At 50.9% G+C, this 17,478-nt stretch overlaps 3 protein-coding genes across 3 annotated transcripts; 2 read left to right on the top strand and 1 right to left on the bottom strand.

Annotated features, from left to right (window-relative positions):
• Positions 1-5,523: 5,523 nt before the first annotated feature.
• Positions 5,524-6,172, top strand: APUU_70994A (uncharacterized protein; the record flags this gene model as incomplete). Its single annotated transcript, XM_041695929.1, has 2 exons — positions 5,524-5,932; positions 6,015-6,172. The coding sequence occupies 2 exons, from the start codon at positions 5,524-5,526 to the stop codon at positions 6,170-6,172; spliced, it is 567 nt and encodes a 188-aa protein (XP_041561610.1).
• Positions 6,173-7,034: 862 nt separating this feature from the next.
• Positions 7,035-9,003, top strand: APUU_70993A (uncharacterized protein; the record flags this gene model as incomplete). Its single annotated transcript, XM_041695928.1, has 2 exons — positions 7,035-8,745; positions 8,801-9,003. 2 exons carry the CDS (start codon positions 7,035-7,037, stop codon positions 9,001-9,003), a joined length of 1,914 nt encoding a protein of 637 aa, XP_041561609.1.
• Positions 9,004-13,220: 4,217 nt separating this feature from the next.
• APUU_70992S (uncharacterized protein) lies at positions 13,221-13,523 on the bottom strand (the record flags this gene model as incomplete). Its single annotated transcript, XM_041695927.1, has 1 exon — positions 13,221-13,523. One exon carries the CDS (start codon positions 13,521-13,523, stop codon positions 13,221-13,223), a length of 303 nt encoding a protein of 100 aa, XP_041561608.1.
• Between the last annotated feature and the right edge of the window lie 3,955 nt (positions 13,524-17,478).

Below are 17,478 nucleotides of genomic sequence, written 5' to 3'. Positions count from 1 at the left end.
ATACACATATACTGGGCTATATATTAGTTTTGCTGGACCTTGCCTTTTTTTTTTTTTGTTTTCTTCATCATCTTCCCAGAGCAGTGAGCTGGCTCACTATGATTTCGCTGTTGTGGTCTGCAAGTCTTTTTTGCTGCATTATTATTATTACTTAGGGATGTTTGGGGGGCGTTTCTTTGGCATTACCTCTCTTTTCCACTCGCAGATAATTTCCTTTCTGTTGTTCTTTGAAAGCTTTCGGGATCTTCAAATCATAATCAACTATTTTTATCCGAAAAATGGAGCATCTTGACATCCCTAGTAGTTAGTAGTTAGTCTACCCTGGAACGGGCGGCTGTACGTCGATCCGTCATCATAAACGAATTCACGAATAGCATCCAACAGAAAGCATATGAGAAAATAGTCTGCAACATCGCTTTCGGCAATATTGAAACTCGACTGTTTGAAACTGCCAAAACGAACAACTGGCAGCTGGCAACTTGACGCGAACCGGGGTCCCTCCAATTCAGCCGCAAGTCTTGGCTAACCAAGTCCAGTGGAGTGGATGCAGCGGGCCCTGCCAGTCCCTGTGCCTCAGGCCGGTCGTTCTCATTAACAGCCTCCAAACTGCCAAAGTCCAAACCTGCAAATAGCACAGGCTCAGCTTCGGCCTTCTCGGGCTTGGGGTCGTAACTGGTAACCGTTGATTTCCAGCGGTGCAGGACCCACGATGACTGTCGAGGCCAGTCGGTATCTGGAGGTGCTGCCCGCCTTTGGGGCCGCCCCTATTTAGGTTGAACACCGCCGCTTCCCTATACATTTGGCCCCGGCCGTATAGCGAAAGAGCGGTGTTTGAGCGTCCAAACCTTGAATCCGACCCTGCTTCAGGCCCTCAGCTCCGACATTCAGAATGTCATCATCTATTCAATTTTTGATTTTGATTTTTTAAATTCGGAATCCCATTCGCATCTGGATCTGGATCTGGATCTTCCTCAGCGACGAATTGGACGCTGTTTTCGCACGAATGACACAGAGCTGCTGTCATGCATTGACTCATTCTTGTCTTGTCTTGACTTGCTGAGGGGCTGTGTTGGTGTCATCGGGACTCTGTTGCGCGGGCTTCTGTTTTGGAAAATGCACTTGTTACCGAGTTTTCCTGGGTTTGAAAATTCGTAATCGCCGGTTGCTCTTCCTTTTTTTTTTTTTTTTTTTTTTGCGAGTTGGAGAGACCAGTGTGTTGGGACGATGCTATTCAGGCTGTGTCTGTTTCTGTGGGGAGAACAACCTTGTTGCGATCTGCCTGGGCTCTTGCCCGATTGGGTGAAGTGTCGTTGTTCCAGTCCAATTCCGCTTCTCTCACTTGTATACTCACTCAAGAACGAAGCCAGCTCCATTGCACTTACGATCCATGTCTTGGTCTATCTTGAATATTTAATCCCGATCTCGTATGTCCTCGTACATTTCAGCTCTCCGTGTTCAGCCTCGTACTCTAGACAGCTTCTATAACTGTTCTGTCGCACAATACGAGTCTTCTAATATTAGGACACCACATAAACATCATCTATCTCTATCTCTTGAATCCGAAATCAGAGGGGCCGTGTTACATTCCCGAAATGTATCGATCTCCATGAGCACGTTATACTAACAACAATGCAGTGCCGAAGTGGAACATACAATCCCTTTCATAGGATCACGATTCAGCCCTGCCCTGTCTTGTGCTGCACCACTGCAACACAAAGGCCCATTGTTGGATCGTTCGTCATCGGACAATGTCTCAGTTACCTTGCGTCGGCAAATCCAGAATCCAACAACAATTTCAGTACAGTGCAGTGCCACTTATCTAATTCCAACACGGGGAAGCAAGGAACCAAAATAGCCCTATACCCATGTTCTGGAAATGCCGCGGTCCTGTCAGATTCCAACGGCTCCTATTCCCGGCCTCGCTCTCGTTCGTCCGCTCAGCACACGGACCACAATCCACACACGTACCTATCCAAGATTTGGCCCCGCCCTCCCGTCAGGATCAGCGTATGCGCAAGGAGACTCGATGATTATGCTGGATGATCTGCCCCCAAGAGCCACATACATAGCCGTGTACCGTGCGGTCCGTCGGTAACTCGGCATCGCGACTGACAGCGGATGGCTGCATTACGGGCGATCATCTACTGCCAGGAGGATAACTGTTGGTAAGCTCATGTCAGCGCTGGAATGCTGGGCTTATTTGTATTGGATACCTTGGGTCATGAGTAGGTTTCTTGATGTCGTCGCCGTCTATGCAATTTAGCAACCACATGCAGTATGCATGAGATTACTATATCTTTGGCCTCGCTAGTGAGAGACATTGTGCCTTTGTGCTACTGTGACATATGACATATTACGACGCCCTTGTTCCATAGCGCGGTCCTTGTTCCATAGCGCGGTTGGGGGAGGATCGTGCGATGGCCTACTGCATATCCACATCCACCCGAAACCAATCCATCGCAATAAACAGCGACTCGTATTGTCCATTACAGTCAACCAATCCTACAATACCAAATACACACCCTATGGGGAGCTACCGAGGTAGTAAGGATACCTATTCACCGATCTTCCCAACACACAGTTCATTTAAAAACTATATCAAGGAGATCTTTTAATCCACGATTCCATTATACAACCATTAGCCCAATCGTGGTGCACCCGGCTGGATGGGTCGACCAGTCTGATCGCCAGGGGCCCAGCAACTTACCTAAAGAGGAAAACAGCTCCCCGGCCTTATACTACCTATCGATATATGCCAGCTCTTCAAACACCAAGTCCGTTTGCAAGAATATAATATACGAACGTCACCAATTCAGTGCGCATTCTGCCTCGATCCCTTTCCGTAACCCTTCCTTCCTGGAATACGAGCTTGGGCAGGTATCCAAGGACCGCTGTGCCTTGGGTATCCACCATTTCATACCCGACATTTAGACACCGTAAGCTGTCCCCCTTCTCCTCTGCTCTCCTCCACATACGTAATTGAGCCCTGAATGAAACTCTAATAAACTCCCCAATCAAGCTAAGCAGAGCGACTCAGCCACAGTCAGTCACGATAGCCCTTGTCCAAGCCCGCTTCTCCTCCTTCTCCCCGTCAACGAAGTCAGCAGTGAACACACTGAGCTGTGAATTGATTTAGAATTCCATAGAGAGTTTCGGGTCGAAACCTACCCAATCGCACCAGACTCTGATACCGATCATCTACTTAAGTGTACTGGAGTATCACGGGGATGAGGTAAGACATTCATTCACCCACGGGCTGTGTACAGTGTGGCTGAGCAATGAATTTAGCCCTACTAGTATTGACTATTCAGCACTGGCCTGGGGTCTCAGGTAACGCAAAGAGGATCTGGAGAGTGGAGCGGAATCTCTTGATCTCGACATTCCGGAGATATTCATCCGGAGCTTAGCCTGCATGAAATAATAATCCGAAACGGAAAAAGGGGAATAAGAACCTAACCCCGGCGCAGCCCGACCCCGACGCTGGTACTTCGCCTACTTAGCCTCACTACGACGTACGACATAACTGACGTCGTTCTACTTAGGTTCTGGACGGGTGATGAGCACGCACCCGACTTCTTGCCCTCTTTCTCCACCGAGGGGTTTTTTAGGGGTTTTTTTCAAGGTTCTCGCCGCTTCATGTTTGGATTGTTGGTGATAGCTGAGGGTGCCTTGCCAGTTGTCACGAATGCAGGTTTCTTTGTTCTTTGTTCTTCTTTTTTTTTCTTTGGAATGCTGAGGTTGGGTATCTGATGATGTTTCATTACGATAAGGCCTATCTATGTATGCCCAGAGTCAGACTCGGAGATATTCTCCAACGCCGATCTATGTCTATATGCCAATGCACTACCGTATGCCCTGTATGTAGACTCCGTCCAACAATGCAGGAAACAAAGCCCGTATTCCGAAAAGCAAAAACACCGAAATCGAGAATGAAAATAGCAAGATAGGGGAAGCAAAAAGGAGAAATAATAAAGCAAAAAAGGATAAAAAGACCATCAAAACAAGGCATCGCATCGCATGGGGGTATTCCGAGCAAAAATGAACAAGATAGAATAAGGTGAGCACAAGCGCTATGCAGAAAACTCAGCACAAAAATCAGGGAAATCTATATAAAACAGGCCCGAGACATGAAGTGGTAAGAAAAAGAGCATCTCGAGCAGAAAATAAAGACGGGCAAGAAGGTAGACGCGGGCATGAGTAGCAAAAGAGCCGAAAACGGAGAACGCGAGATAAAATATGGCGGCGACTGAGGGAACAGATCCCGGAAGGTTCTTTGTCGAATTCGAAAATGGAATTGGGACCTGGGGACAGCGCGCAATCGTCGAAACAAAACAGCGTGTCAGAGGTAGGGGCTATCATAGAGCTAACCCCCCTCTTTGCAGTCGCGAGATTTTCAGAAAACCGGTCCGCAACCAATACACTTCCGGTGCGTACAGGAACTGCAATAATCTGAAGTCAGAGCCGGGTTGTTTTGGTTCCCACAACCACAGCATCTCCACCACCCTGACATGTCCGGCCTGGTGTAGTGAGAGGGTTTGGTAGCTGACGGAGGGTATTCGGTCCATGCAGTGTTCATACACATGTTGAATATGGAGTGGAAAGAAGTCTGTTGGTGGGATAGTTTAAATGGAAAATCTTGAGAGTTAAGCTTGGATTGATACTAATAGAAGTCTTGTTTTGCTTGAATAAGAAGTTTCATGGAAGCCAGGGAACGTCAAGATTTTATACCACAGGAATTCTTTATATAAGAGTGAAGCTTTCCGTGGGCGACAGACTAATTGCCCATGCACCTTGGGCAAAATAGAGGCGTCGTAGTTAACTGGTTCGAAGGCTCAGCAGGCAAACGCAATCGTCCTTCCAGAAGGGCGTACGGATGAAGCGTGTAGGGCGTTTAGAAGGCAGGTCCAAGCTATTGCGCCTCTCAGAACGTTGCAGAAAAGGAGAGCTGTGGCTTAGTTGCCAGATTGAATGAACTCAGTGCCCGTCACTATTGAGAGTATTTCTGTTTCAGGACCCGAAGGGGAACCATCGGCAACCCCGTTTGACGGGGTGAGGGCAAAAAAGATCATCAAGTAATCACCCCATGACACGTTGAGTTTTGGCATTAATCTGTCCTTGATGGTCTGAAGGCAGAAAGGCACCACATCTAGAAACGCAGGCAGTCGCAGAGGGCCACAGAACGGAGCGAACAAAACCAACGGAGAAGCTGGTGCCTGAACGATTTGCGGGAAACAGCGGAGCTCTCGAAAAAATGCCTCAAACGCCATATACCTTGCGTTCACCCGAAAAACTGCGGATCGAACCCAGAAGTAGGCCAACGCCGGCCGATATAGCAATACAACAGAAGTCAAAGTGACCCACTTCGCGGCTCTCAGACAAAGTGAAGCGTTGGAACGAGGTGCAGTGACAGGAAATCACCCCAAGCGTTCTCACAGCAATGCGAACGCATTGGGGGAAATTCTATTTTGTGCAGCTAACTTGGTCCCTGCGATTGGAACTAGCGGAGTAGCGGGGCGTTGCAGCATGAACAGGGCTGGCTTCACGGGCTGCAAAGCGAGAAGCCATATTCCGAGCGCGCATCGAACGGGCCGAAACGTCGGGACCGACATTCCTCTCCTTGAGAATGATGATGCAGGTATGCCTCCAAGAAGTCTATACTCCTCTCATGGGACCTTCTTCGAAGCGCCAAGACACATGATGTCAGGAAACCCGGCGCTTTTCCGGGCCATACAGGAGTCGCAACGCGCCCCAAAGTGGAATGCCGAGGCTGAAAGGGTAAAGTTGAGGAGATACGCCTTGCATCCTTATGTCGTACTAGAGGGCGACAAGTTTGGAAATCGTTTTGAAGGCCGGGGTTCTCCGATGGAGCAAGATGGCTTCCATACTCTGTCGATCAACAAGACGGAGAACTGCGACAATATTCGACGAAAAGGTACGTTTGACTCATGTCGGCTATTGAAAGCCTGCATTGCACGGTTCGTACCCTTATTTTGAGCCGCATCGCTTCAACGCAGGCCTCCGGTCCACCGCCTTTGCATCCTCAAACGGGGACGCATGGGAGGATATGACGCGTGAATTTAGCGCTGAGCAGCGCAAGATTGGCCCGTTGGGAAGCGGAGAAGTCGGTGAAACTAAGGGTGGCGACCAAGTGAGGCGAGCGATAACCCCATGATCTCCATAACATCAAGGATGATGATCCGAGTGGTTGAAACCGGGGCTCTAGTTTGGGTCGGGCGTCCGGCAAAAAACAGTCGAGAGAGGGACGCAATTGAGTTGACGATCAGACTCCAGTTCGCGAGGAGAGAAACCCAGGAAAGGAACAGGGAGGACAACGTGATCCAGGGTCACCACCCGCGCTCGCCCACGGTTCGTGTGTTTTGATCCAATATCTACCGGAGTACTTGATTCCTGATGTTTCTGTCGAGTCCGCGAAGCCCGCAGTGACAGTCAAATTGCTTTGAAATCCCGTCTTGTCAGGCCGGAACACTCGAGCCCGCCCCCGATCTGATTCGCCCCTCTTCGCGTCTCTGTCGGCCCAGTTGGACACCGTTGGAGTCGTCGGGCTGTCGTCACTCGTCAGTGTCACTGCCGCCCACTCGCCTCCTCAGACCATCATTCACCAGCGTCATCGTCTTCATCCTCTTCTTGCGCCGGCTCGAAGCACTATCCATCGCCTCATTGGACCCCGTGAAACAGCTCCCCGCCTTCTATTGCTTTTCTCGAATCCGCATTAACTGTTGTTGTCTCAGGTGGTGCAGGCTTGCAGTCCACCTGGTCTTCAGATCCCCACATCTGGTGGCTGCGACCTCACTGCTTTTTTGACCAAACCCTACACTACCGTCGTTATTATTTTTTCAACTCTTCCAATAATTCGTCGGGTTCCAAAGCTTCTTTCGCCATTCCAAGTATAAAAACTCTCAAGGCGCGATTCCTTCGCCCTCGTCCCTATTCATCCGACTAGCCGTCCTCGAAATATTCAGTCTTTGTCGATAGGATATCAATCCGCTGCAGTCCCTTACCCGCAAAACTCGAGAATGGGCTCCACTGCGCGTTCCCGGCCCATGTCACCGGGCAGCTCGCACTTAATCGATCCCATGAGAGCTTCGACAGGCACAGTCCCGCTCAGTTCCTCCTACGACCCCTATGACTCTTCCGCCGGCCACCCGATGTACGCAGGTTATCGCTCCGACGTCCCCTACTTGCCTTCGTACGATCCTCGATATAACGTTCCTCCACGATTAGAAGCGCACGCAGTTTCCCAACAAGCTTATCGGGATCATGGTAAACCTTCCAAGTTGAGAACCGAATACACCATTCGACCCAGACAACGAAGCAGTACAGCATCTGCTGCAGATCCTCGGGGCATGCTCGAAGTGCCTTCTACTTCCCCAATCTCTCGACATTCGCCTGTGATATTTTCTGATTATGGTCGCACTCCGAGCCCTCTTACAGATCAAGACGGCTACCTTATGCCGTCATCATCCAAAGGACATAGACGCCATCGTTACTCCTCATCTTTCGACTACGCTAGTGATACCGGGCGCCACCCAACTTCTCGTACGCCCTATGGCGCATACCCGGTGTATGAGCACGGTAGTCGGCGGCGGTACCCCCAGAATGGAGGCCTCCGAAAGGGCGAGGATATTGACAACTATGATGCCTACTCCTACACCAACCCGCGCGAGCAATTCGAGAAAGAAGCTGCTGCTAAATTACAATATCACCGAAATGCGAGAAAAGAGCGACCGTTGAGCTTAACGGGGATTGATGATACACACCTAACAGCACGGAAAGAACCGCGAGCTCTAGGGCCCCCTCCGTCGCATCGAGGGTTCTCAAAGTTGACCCGAGATGAACTGCGCCGATCAACATTCGGCCCCGGTAACGGTGAGCTCGATCTGCCAGGTGCGCGGCACAGCACGTCGTCACGCGCAGTCGCCCTACATCAGGACCATGGCGAAGGCTATTCTTCGCATAAAGACGATTACAATGACACCCGTCCCGCCCCCCGTGAACATAAACGCCCCGACCGCGATACGCATGGCCGAGATCATGATAGCCATGGACCGACCAAGTCTTCCAACAAGTTATCTGCTCCTTCAGTATCCAGCAGCGGCCTTGGAACAGCCGTTCTCGCTAGTGGGTACTCGGATGATGTCGACTATAACCTTGCTTCCCGTTCTGATGGCCATCGGTCGCGAGATCGACCACATCGTGAGCACACCCGGCCAAGAAGACATTCGAGGCGGCGCAGGGAGAGTGACTCCGACGCATACACTTCGGATGACGACCTCGAGAAGTACAGACGAGAGCCATCTATGCGTCCAAGAATAGACGACTCGGACAGCTCGAAAGAGAACGACCATCCGCACCGTCGCCGTCACCGTTCCCGCTCCCGCCGACACGATCGACTGCATTCAGATACAAAGTTAGAACAGAAGCTCGAGCTCGCTCAAACCAAGGAATCCGACGCGCCACCCAAGGGAATTCTGAAACCACCACGCGACAAATTTCCAGAGGAACCGAACCCTGTCCGAGAAGGCGTCGCGCCATTGAAGGACGCCCATAAGAAGGGCATACCCCCTGGGGCTCGCTGGACCAAGATTGACCGTCGCCTTGTAAACCCGGCTGCACTGGAAGCAGGTCAAGAGCGGTTTGAAGAACGATCCGACTACGTCATTGTGTTGCGGGTGCTGTCAAAGGAGGAAATCCAGACTTACGCTGTCAAGACGCAAGAAATTCGAGGTATGCGAAGCAGTGCACCCAACTTCTATTAGTAATTACTAATAAAAATAACCAGATGCCAAATATCGAGAGTACACTCGAGAGCGCCGCCGTCAGCGAGAAGAAGACCGCCGACGCGGCCGCCCGGTAGATGACTTTTCCAGCGATGACGAGGATGACAGCGACAACGACTCTCCTCTTGCAATCGAGGGCCCGGGTGAGTCGAAGTCTGCGCCAAAGAATTCGGCACCAAAACCCGAGGGTGCAAGGCCAGCGTAGTGGCCTATGACTTATGACTTATGACATGGCAATCAAGAGAACGTGAATGTACGTGTATATGTATGTTTGCTATTTTGGAAGATTCAATATTAGCGCAAAGCAATCAAGCATCATGCCCATAATTACTTTCCACTTGGACAACTGCATCTACAAACACTCACCAGGCTAGACATGGCACGGGGTAGTTCAAGATTCCATAATCCATCGGCCAATTCAGGCCCAAGACAAAAGGAACCTTAATCAAACTTGCATCCCGAGTGATTCCAATTGCAGCAGGTATAAACAATCGTATCAACCCAGCCTCATGACCATGGCCACTGCCTGCACTCTTCCACTCCTCTCCACTCCCAATAGTAGGAGCAGCAGCAGTAGCAGTAGCAGCGGAAAGTGAACAGCATCTTCATCTCCCAATAACCGCCCGTCGGTAGATTATCCACCATTCCAGTAGCCACAATCAAGGTAACACAGTACGACACATGCCCGTCCCAGCCCCCATGACCATTGGCATGCCCTCTCTTCTCTTATCATATCCCTTGCTCTTCCTTCCTTTGTTCTGTCATCGGCGCAGGCTCAGCCTGTACTACCTACCTTGCCTCCTACCTCCTACCTAGCCTGGAAGGTCAGGCAATCCACCTAATGGAGGTATAGAATCCGCCCCTTCCCCTTGGATTGGGCAGGTATGCGCATTGCCGTCTATTACCCAATGCCCGCTCATTCACTCACCTTTTTCACTCACCCACCTACTGTAGTAGAACCCGAAGATGAGGCAAGGGAAAGTAAGCGGCTTACCTCCCTAACTATATGACGATGGGACGCCTAACGCGAGTCCATCCCACTCGCCAGCTAGTTTACTCCATGCATATCCTGATTAGGCAGTACGAGGGTTACGGGCCTACCCTCCCTCTCTAGATCTGCGGCGCCAACCGCGCACCCACGGCAAGCAAACAAAACAGAGTTCGGATAAGAAATGTATAAACGGGCCTTGCTAGTGGACAGAGAGAGGGGTGGAGGTGGAGGGGAGGCCCTGAGCGCAACAATACAGATGCAGAGAGATTTCTAGGCGACGGGAGGCGCAGTCTGAAGGGGGCGCGTGACATGAGTGGTGGCTTCTATGGTTGGGGAGGTAAGGTCGAGCAAGTACTTCTTCACCCGGAGGAAGCCAGTCGGGGTGGGCTTTCGATGTTTGCTTGCTCCCAAAGAGGCATTTCTTTCGTTTGTGACGCTGTTTCTGTCCTTTAAGGGATGAATATGGAGGGGAGGGACACAAGATGAATGGATCAGAGGATGAGTGTTGGCTGGTCTGGTTGTTGCAATTCGCTTCTTGCGAGGCTCTGTTGCGCTTGAAGGAGGGTCGGAAAGTGGACGAGTTGGCTCGCAAGACGCTGTTTACGAGCCCGAGTAGCAACTAACTAGTAACTAATTAACTAACTACCTAATGTACTAGTACCGTACCCTCCAGCAGGAAAGATGTTTTAATTGCTCTCTTCGATGAACGGATATTTCCGTCTGCCATGTTGTGTATGCACTCCACGACTTATATATAATATCACCATATCCGTTCCCATGCATAAACACCACGCCCTAGTGCGCGCCTCAAACAGTCACCACCCCTGCTCACCAACTATAACTCATCGATAAACAAGAACAGAAGAGCAGGGAATCAGCGGGAAGACGTGCATTAGACGGAGGGGCAAGGGCATGGATCCCTTGGTCTCCGTCCATCAGTCAAGACCTTAGGGAGGTCCTAAGCGCCAAAGGCCCAAACTATGAATCAGCGGAAGTGATGGATGTGAGCGTCCAGCCTGCAGACTGCAGATACCGCGGCCAACGTTGCGGTTTGAACGCTCGCAGGCAGTTGGATGTCAAAATCAACGGACGATGCTGCTTTACCCCCGTATGTTTTCTTTTTTAGGCCACCTGTCAACGCGCGACTCGACGGTGGGAAATGAGCTGAGAGGAGGCAGGATGGATGCTGTTCACATGCACTTTTTCTTTTTCTTTTTCTTTTGGCCTTTTCTCTTTCTCTCTCTATTTCACTTTTCTTCTTTATTTTAACTTTTTCTTTTTTGCTTTTTTATTTCCCGTCTTGAATGTACCCGTAATGGTCGGCAATGAACAAAGCTATTCTCCATTCCTCCAGTATCGGCGAGGCTATACTAGACCTCCACTAATAACGGCCGAGACCGACGACTAATTGTCTGGCCTACTCGGTAAATTGGAAGGTGCTTTCGTACCTGTGCCTCAGTTGAGGTATTTAGTTGGTCGTCTCGAGGCCGCGGCGACTGCGAGTCTCCGGATGACGATTGACGAACCGTCGAGGTGGCTGGCCGAGAATGACCAAATACCCAATCACAGCAGACCGTTAAAGGAGACGATGAGGACTGAGGATGCTCAAAAGGACGCACGCCTGCTCAGTGCATCATGCTGTGGTCTCTCGATCGGCTTCTCGGCAGTCGCAAAAGTACAAGAATGAAATCTCTTGAGTCACGCGAAATGAAAGGCGATTACTTACTGATCTTAATCAAAAGAGGCCAGAAAAGGGCGTGTAAAACCGATGGTATAGGCCGTGTCAAGAGTATCCGTACCGGGCTGCGAGTTTGCGTGTTGCGACCTCCTGATCCTGCCACCACGGCGCTTCTGCATGGCGAAGTAAAAGTCGCCGCGGAGCTTTGGCACAGCTCACATTTGGCTGATTGTCGGTGAAATAATTAAACTTTCTTCTCGCGTGAAGGATAGAGAATAATAATTTCCAAGCCCGAAAACTCTTTCTCACCTCGTTTCAGCATCCTCGGAACAGAGTTCCTCCCTCGGCCCCGTTTGGACTCGTAGCAGCAGCATAAACCGAGATGACTCTGTGGGTTCTCTTCATTACCAAGCCTCGGAATAGGCATGAACCTGGCCTCATACCAAGCGACCTGCCGATGAGCATTTACTTTGCAAGTTAGTCAAAGAGTAGTCATAGACAAGCGATCGGACGCAGAGTCTCAAAAACCTAGGCTCTCGGACCTGTTCCGTCAAGTTGCACGAAGCGCATACGGAGTAAAGGACCCATCCATCGGGCATTCCCTTCAAGTCCCACTCTTTCCATAATGCCGACAATCATCCGTCAGTGGTCACCCATGATATCAGTCATCGTTGTTGGTGAGCGGAAAATTATTCACCAGCAAGCCCCGGTCTGACCATGACCTAATCGGCATTAAGATGATGATTCCACCGCACCGAGCATCCCTATCCTTGCAAGGAAAAGTGAGGTTAAATTGGTTGACAGCAGGCCAGAACGATTGCCTGTTGATCCTTCCGGTCTCGACCACGCGCGTCCACGGGTATACTCTGATAGAGGAAGTGACCCGGTCTCGGCACATGCCTGGGAGAATCAGAAGCGAGCTCCATGGAAGAAGGGCCGTGTCATGGCCTGCAGGCGGACGGTCTCAGTTTTTGTCCAGCGTCTTCCTCTCGAGAATCGAGAGTCCCCATGGATGGGTCCGTATTTTCCCACTCTTGTCCGGATGGTGGGGCCGCGTTGCCGGTTGCCTCCAATTCCCGCTGAGCTTTCCCTCCTCCCTAGGGCTCAGATCACATGTTCCTAGCCTAAAATCTGACTGCAACTCCCAGCCTGTCGTCATCAGGAATTCATTACAGTTTGCTCCATCTTCCGTTTGAAAGAACAATACCGGCTGATACGCGCGACACCATCAGAAGTACCAGTGTCGGAAAATGGGGGACGGGAGTCTCAGGGCTGGGGAGGCTCCATCGAGTCCATCCCATGTCAAGAGCTTTCCTAGCCCTGCGCCTCTTCCGTTGGACCCGAACGGGCGCTTAAACAGAGAACAGCTTCTCCGGAGTCTGTAGACTGTACACCGTAGACGGCCTGTCAACAGCCGTGCTCAGCACCCGTCAGCGTCGGCAAATGTCGTAGCGACCTGCTGGAAGTCACAGAAGAAGTCTAACCTGCCAGGAATCGTGAAAAACGCTCAAAACAGATTTGAGTTAGCAGTTTTACTTCTCCGCGGAGGAGAATAATCCGAGTTTGTTCCATGGGACTTCCAACGCAGATCCGCGAGGCCAACCCCCAGAAGCGGCTCTTTGGCCCGTGTTACTTCCGGACCCATACAACCACACTAAGTACTTGGAAGGAGAACACCATCCGTACTAGCCAGCCATTCTGGGTCTGACAGCCTGGCTCGATCTGGTGCAGTGCGGAGAATACTAATCCTCTTCTATTTTGGTCGCGATGCGAAGCCATATCTGTCCTTGGCAATAATAGAATCCAGGGCTTGAATTAAACTAGCTCGTGGCACACCACTACTGTAAACAGCCTGAATGTCAAAAATACAGGACCTGTTCCTGGTAACATGTGCCGACATCCATGGATCGACGCCGCGAGAATTCGCAACTTCGGGTCGCGACTTCGCGAGGTGGGAGAACGAGACCGAGGCTTCCAAGAAATGATGTTGTGCTCCGTTAAGTGGCGAATTCAAGGAAACCAGAAGAGATGACCGTCGCACGTTGCAACGCGGCATAGTTATTTACTGGGGGAAGCTGAGTACTAATCCGTAGTAGTGTCGCCAAGCGCTTGTTGTGTTGCTCCTGGGAACAATCGTGCCTCTGACAGGCAGTTGGACTGGCCAATGAGTCTCAGGCATCAGGGCGATGTTAAAATTCCTGATACTGATTTCAAATCGGCGCCCAATGCAATTCATGATAAATAGTTGGTGATTCGGGGCGTCGTCAAGGTTTATCATGGCCCTGCAGTGCTAAGGGGCGACGAAGCTTCAAGTAGCTGGTACCACCAACAAAGAAAAGCAACTTCGTTAACCTCCAGGGAACTGTTGACTACGCTGGCCCACACATGACCTTCTATAAGTACATACTGCTCGTACTCAGTACTCACAAGTCTCGACCAGAACGCCAGTGGGCCCATTGACATGCCAAGAAGCCAAGGCTATCAAGATTTCTTTCTGGTCGCTTGTCCGAAGCTGGATTCTTGGGACAATGGTGTGTAATTTGGATGGCTGAGAACTGAGAAAGAGAGCCTGAGAGAAAGCTAATCCGAAGATGCCTTCATTGGTCAAAGAAGAAGAAAGTCTATCAAGAACCGGCAGACCCACATTGAATTTTACTCGACCGTTGTTCGAGCATGCAACCAAAATCAGAGTGACTTCGAGGTCATTAATTAGGGGGCTATGCCAGACAGGATTGTGGAGATATGGACGTGGATCAGGACAGTGGCCGTCGGTTCGTTCCGCCCACTTTCGCTCGTATTCCTGGGTATGAGCCTATGAGGTGGCAATTCATTTCTGTCGGCCGTCCGGCATCAAGGATCAAGGTGCTGTCAACTCAGTTGTTCGAGAAAGATGGAAAGGATCATTATGACGCCTTCCGAATTCTCAAGGTGGAACCCATCTGCGGGGCATAAAGGATCGCACATCGAGAGTTGTGAAAGGCGCAAAGTTACTGGCTTGCGTTTCTTGCGATATGCCGAAAGCAGTATAGGTTGGTTTGGCCTGGCATGACGACTGAGGGCTCGGCAGAATTTCCGTCGCATTAATTTCGGCCATTATGATGATCGGGGGGCACATAATAATGTGAAAATTAATCAATGGATATTACAGGCCACAGGAATCATTTTCCCGGGTTGCGACTTGTGCCTCAGTAGTCTGGAAGTTTCATCCTGAAAAAAACGGGATGGAGCTCTCTGGCGTTGCTTGCATTCAAAGAACGCTTTAAATCGGCCGCATGCTTGACAGATGATCTGACTCCTCGACCATGCCGGTCCAGCGCAACGTGTTTGGAGCAGATCTGCCCTTCAAGGATTGCGTCGACAGGGGTTGGAGTCCGGGCCTGTGTCCCAGAGGTCTCAGACTCGCAGGCTCAGGCGATGTCTTCGAGAACGGGTCTCGGTAACGCAGTTGATGTGCATGAAATCCCCAGCTGCCGATCAGTCCTGAAACACGTTAGTGCAGGGCTAGCAAAGTTAAAAAGTACTGTGACAGAGTCAAAGAAACAAAGTGAAAGAGGAACGTTGTGGTTCCGTTTCTCGAGTCTCCACTGCGTGTCCGATGTGGCAGGCTGGAAGCGCCGTTCCGCTTCCTTTCCCCATTGAGGCCAAGGCACTGACCTCCGCAGCACCGCAGCAGCCCAGAGGATGTAACGCTGGTCCAGAAGTGATTACGAAATGCCAGTGCATTTTCTCCGTGTCGCTCCGTCTCTTATCGCCTCGAGACCACACGAGATCGAGGGTGATCTGCCCAGGGTTTGCGGATTCCTTTGCGTGTCCAGCAAAGTCTCCCCGCCGTTCGTTGAGTGGAAGCTGGTGTGGGAACGCGCGATTTTTGTTACATCGCAGGAACCGTCATCGAGACAGAATTCTCCTAGCCAGCAGAATAACCCCGATGAGCATGGCTTCTGCAGATTCTCCGTCGGCGCAGGAGAGAGGTCGAATCAGGGCACTCGTCACAGAAGTGGTTGGAACTGCCAGTCGCATGGATGGGTAAATTTACATGCATTATCCATGAGTGACGACTAATGCCTGACGAGGGTCTGAGGCTTGTCCTTGACGTCCAAAGTTCTAGCCTAGGCAAGCTTGGGTTAGTCGGACATTCTCAGCAAAAGTTGCATTCCTCGAAGAAAGCAAGAGTTTTGCTAAAGTAGTATCTCCTTCCGCGGTCTGCGCATCCATGAGTAAATTTAACGGTTGCTCTATTTCCGTTCGCCATCGCATTCCTTCCTGGGTTTGGAGCGCCTCATGGCCACATTATTCTTTCGGTCCATAGGCCCAAGCTTCACAGTTCACCATCAGAGCCTCGAAGCTTTGGATGCTGGCGGGAATGAACCTCGACATACATCTTTCAACTAGGCGCACTTCATATGGCTATGCGATATTTTCGACGATCTTTTCTTCGAGGTGGAAATAGTCCGACGAGCGGATGTGGAACGGTCTCGACACCCTGCATCAGATCATAGTGGTTGTTCCAATCCCATTACTTGTAGTCAATCAGGCTGGCGCTCGGCGCAGCTAGCTGGAAGTTGGAAGCCGACGACTGACGAGCACTGGCCACCACAGTGACCCGCTACCTAGTTCCCTTGCGGAAAGAGTCGAGAGAGTTGCGAGGCTAGGTGGGAGCTGGGCGGCTCGAACGTCGTCACCACTCACCAGCCTGTCAAACTTGCTAATGGCATTTACTATTATTATTACTCGAAGCATATTTGGGGTACGGAGGCCTATCAAAGAGATTATTGATCGGGTATGACTCGGTGGATGGGCGCCTCGAACACCTGCTGATGGAGCGAGGTTACCTCAACCCCTCTCTTGAAGAGAGTGGTTAATCGATATCATCCAACCAAGACTGACCGGTATCTGCAAGCAAAGAACCCAGAGTTGCACAGGTTTGCCTGTCATTCATGACATTTGGGATAATTATGCAACTTGTTGCCCGTCGTACACGGAGGAAACCCATATTCTTCAGCGCTGATAGGCTCGCTGACTCCCAGGAAGGCCCTGAGCAAGGAATGCTTGCTTTCGATCCTGTTTCATATGGAAGAATTGCACGAGGGCATGCTGCTTCTAGTCCCAAAGGAGGAACACTGGTGTGGGTGATCTCTGTTGTTTTTGTTACTCTGTGGCTGGGGGAATCTTATCGCTGGCCCACCTTTCTCCGGACAAGCCCAGAACTTCAAGGCCACCAGGCCCACCAACTTGTTTTTCGCTTGATCGAGTCCTGATGCCAAGACACGCTAAGAATTGGCTTAGAAGTCCTGATTGAAGGGAGGAGTCCGTGGGGCCGAAAACGAGGCCTAACAGGCTGATGTTGGCTGGAGCGGAACTCGAATGAAGGTGCCCAAGTCGGCGCATCCGTGCCACCGATTTGTTGATGACTCGATGCCATGGTCGATTCTCAGGAACTCAACTTGACATCGAAGAGACTAACGTGTTCGGACGTATGGAGTCTGGAGGAAGGGATCAGGCATCAGGCCCATCAAAAGAATTCCCACCGGGAAGCAGCATGAGAAGGGGGAGAAATACAGAGTACAAAGACGGCGATGGGAGCGCGCCACTTTGCTGATACAACAGTGTTACACAGGCTTATTTGCGACGGCCATTCCTTCACTTCTCCTTTACTCCCTCGTTTTGTCTCTCACTACCACCCATCCTTCCATTCATTCATCCATAGTCCAAGGATCATGTTGTTCTTTTCCCAGCAAGTGAGCGGGATTACCCTGTTGCCGGGGACCGTTAGAGCGTTTCGAGTTAATTCAAGATGTGGCCAAGGAGGGCTGGCCGTGATGGGAATGGGAGGGTGGCATCGTCATCTTATTCGCACCAATTGCTGATTCGAGGGACCTGGCCTTCGATGGGGCTGGCATCCTGTCCTCACGCAGCTTGCTTTGATTCGATGGAGGCCTCGGGAGGGGTGGATTTGGCGTCTGCGTCGGTGGGAACAAGGCTGATGGCAGCAAGTCAGATCGGCTGCTTTC

Source organism: Aspergillus puulaauensis, chromosome 7 (assembly GCF_016861865.1).
Source record: "Aspergillus puulaauensis MK2 DNA, chromosome 7, nearly complete sequence".
NCBI classification, from domain to species: Eukaryota; Fungi; Ascomycota; class Eurotiomycetes; order Eurotiales; family Aspergillaceae; genus Aspergillus; species Aspergillus puulaauensis.
This window is presented reverse-complemented; position numbering and strand designations above follow the sequence as displayed.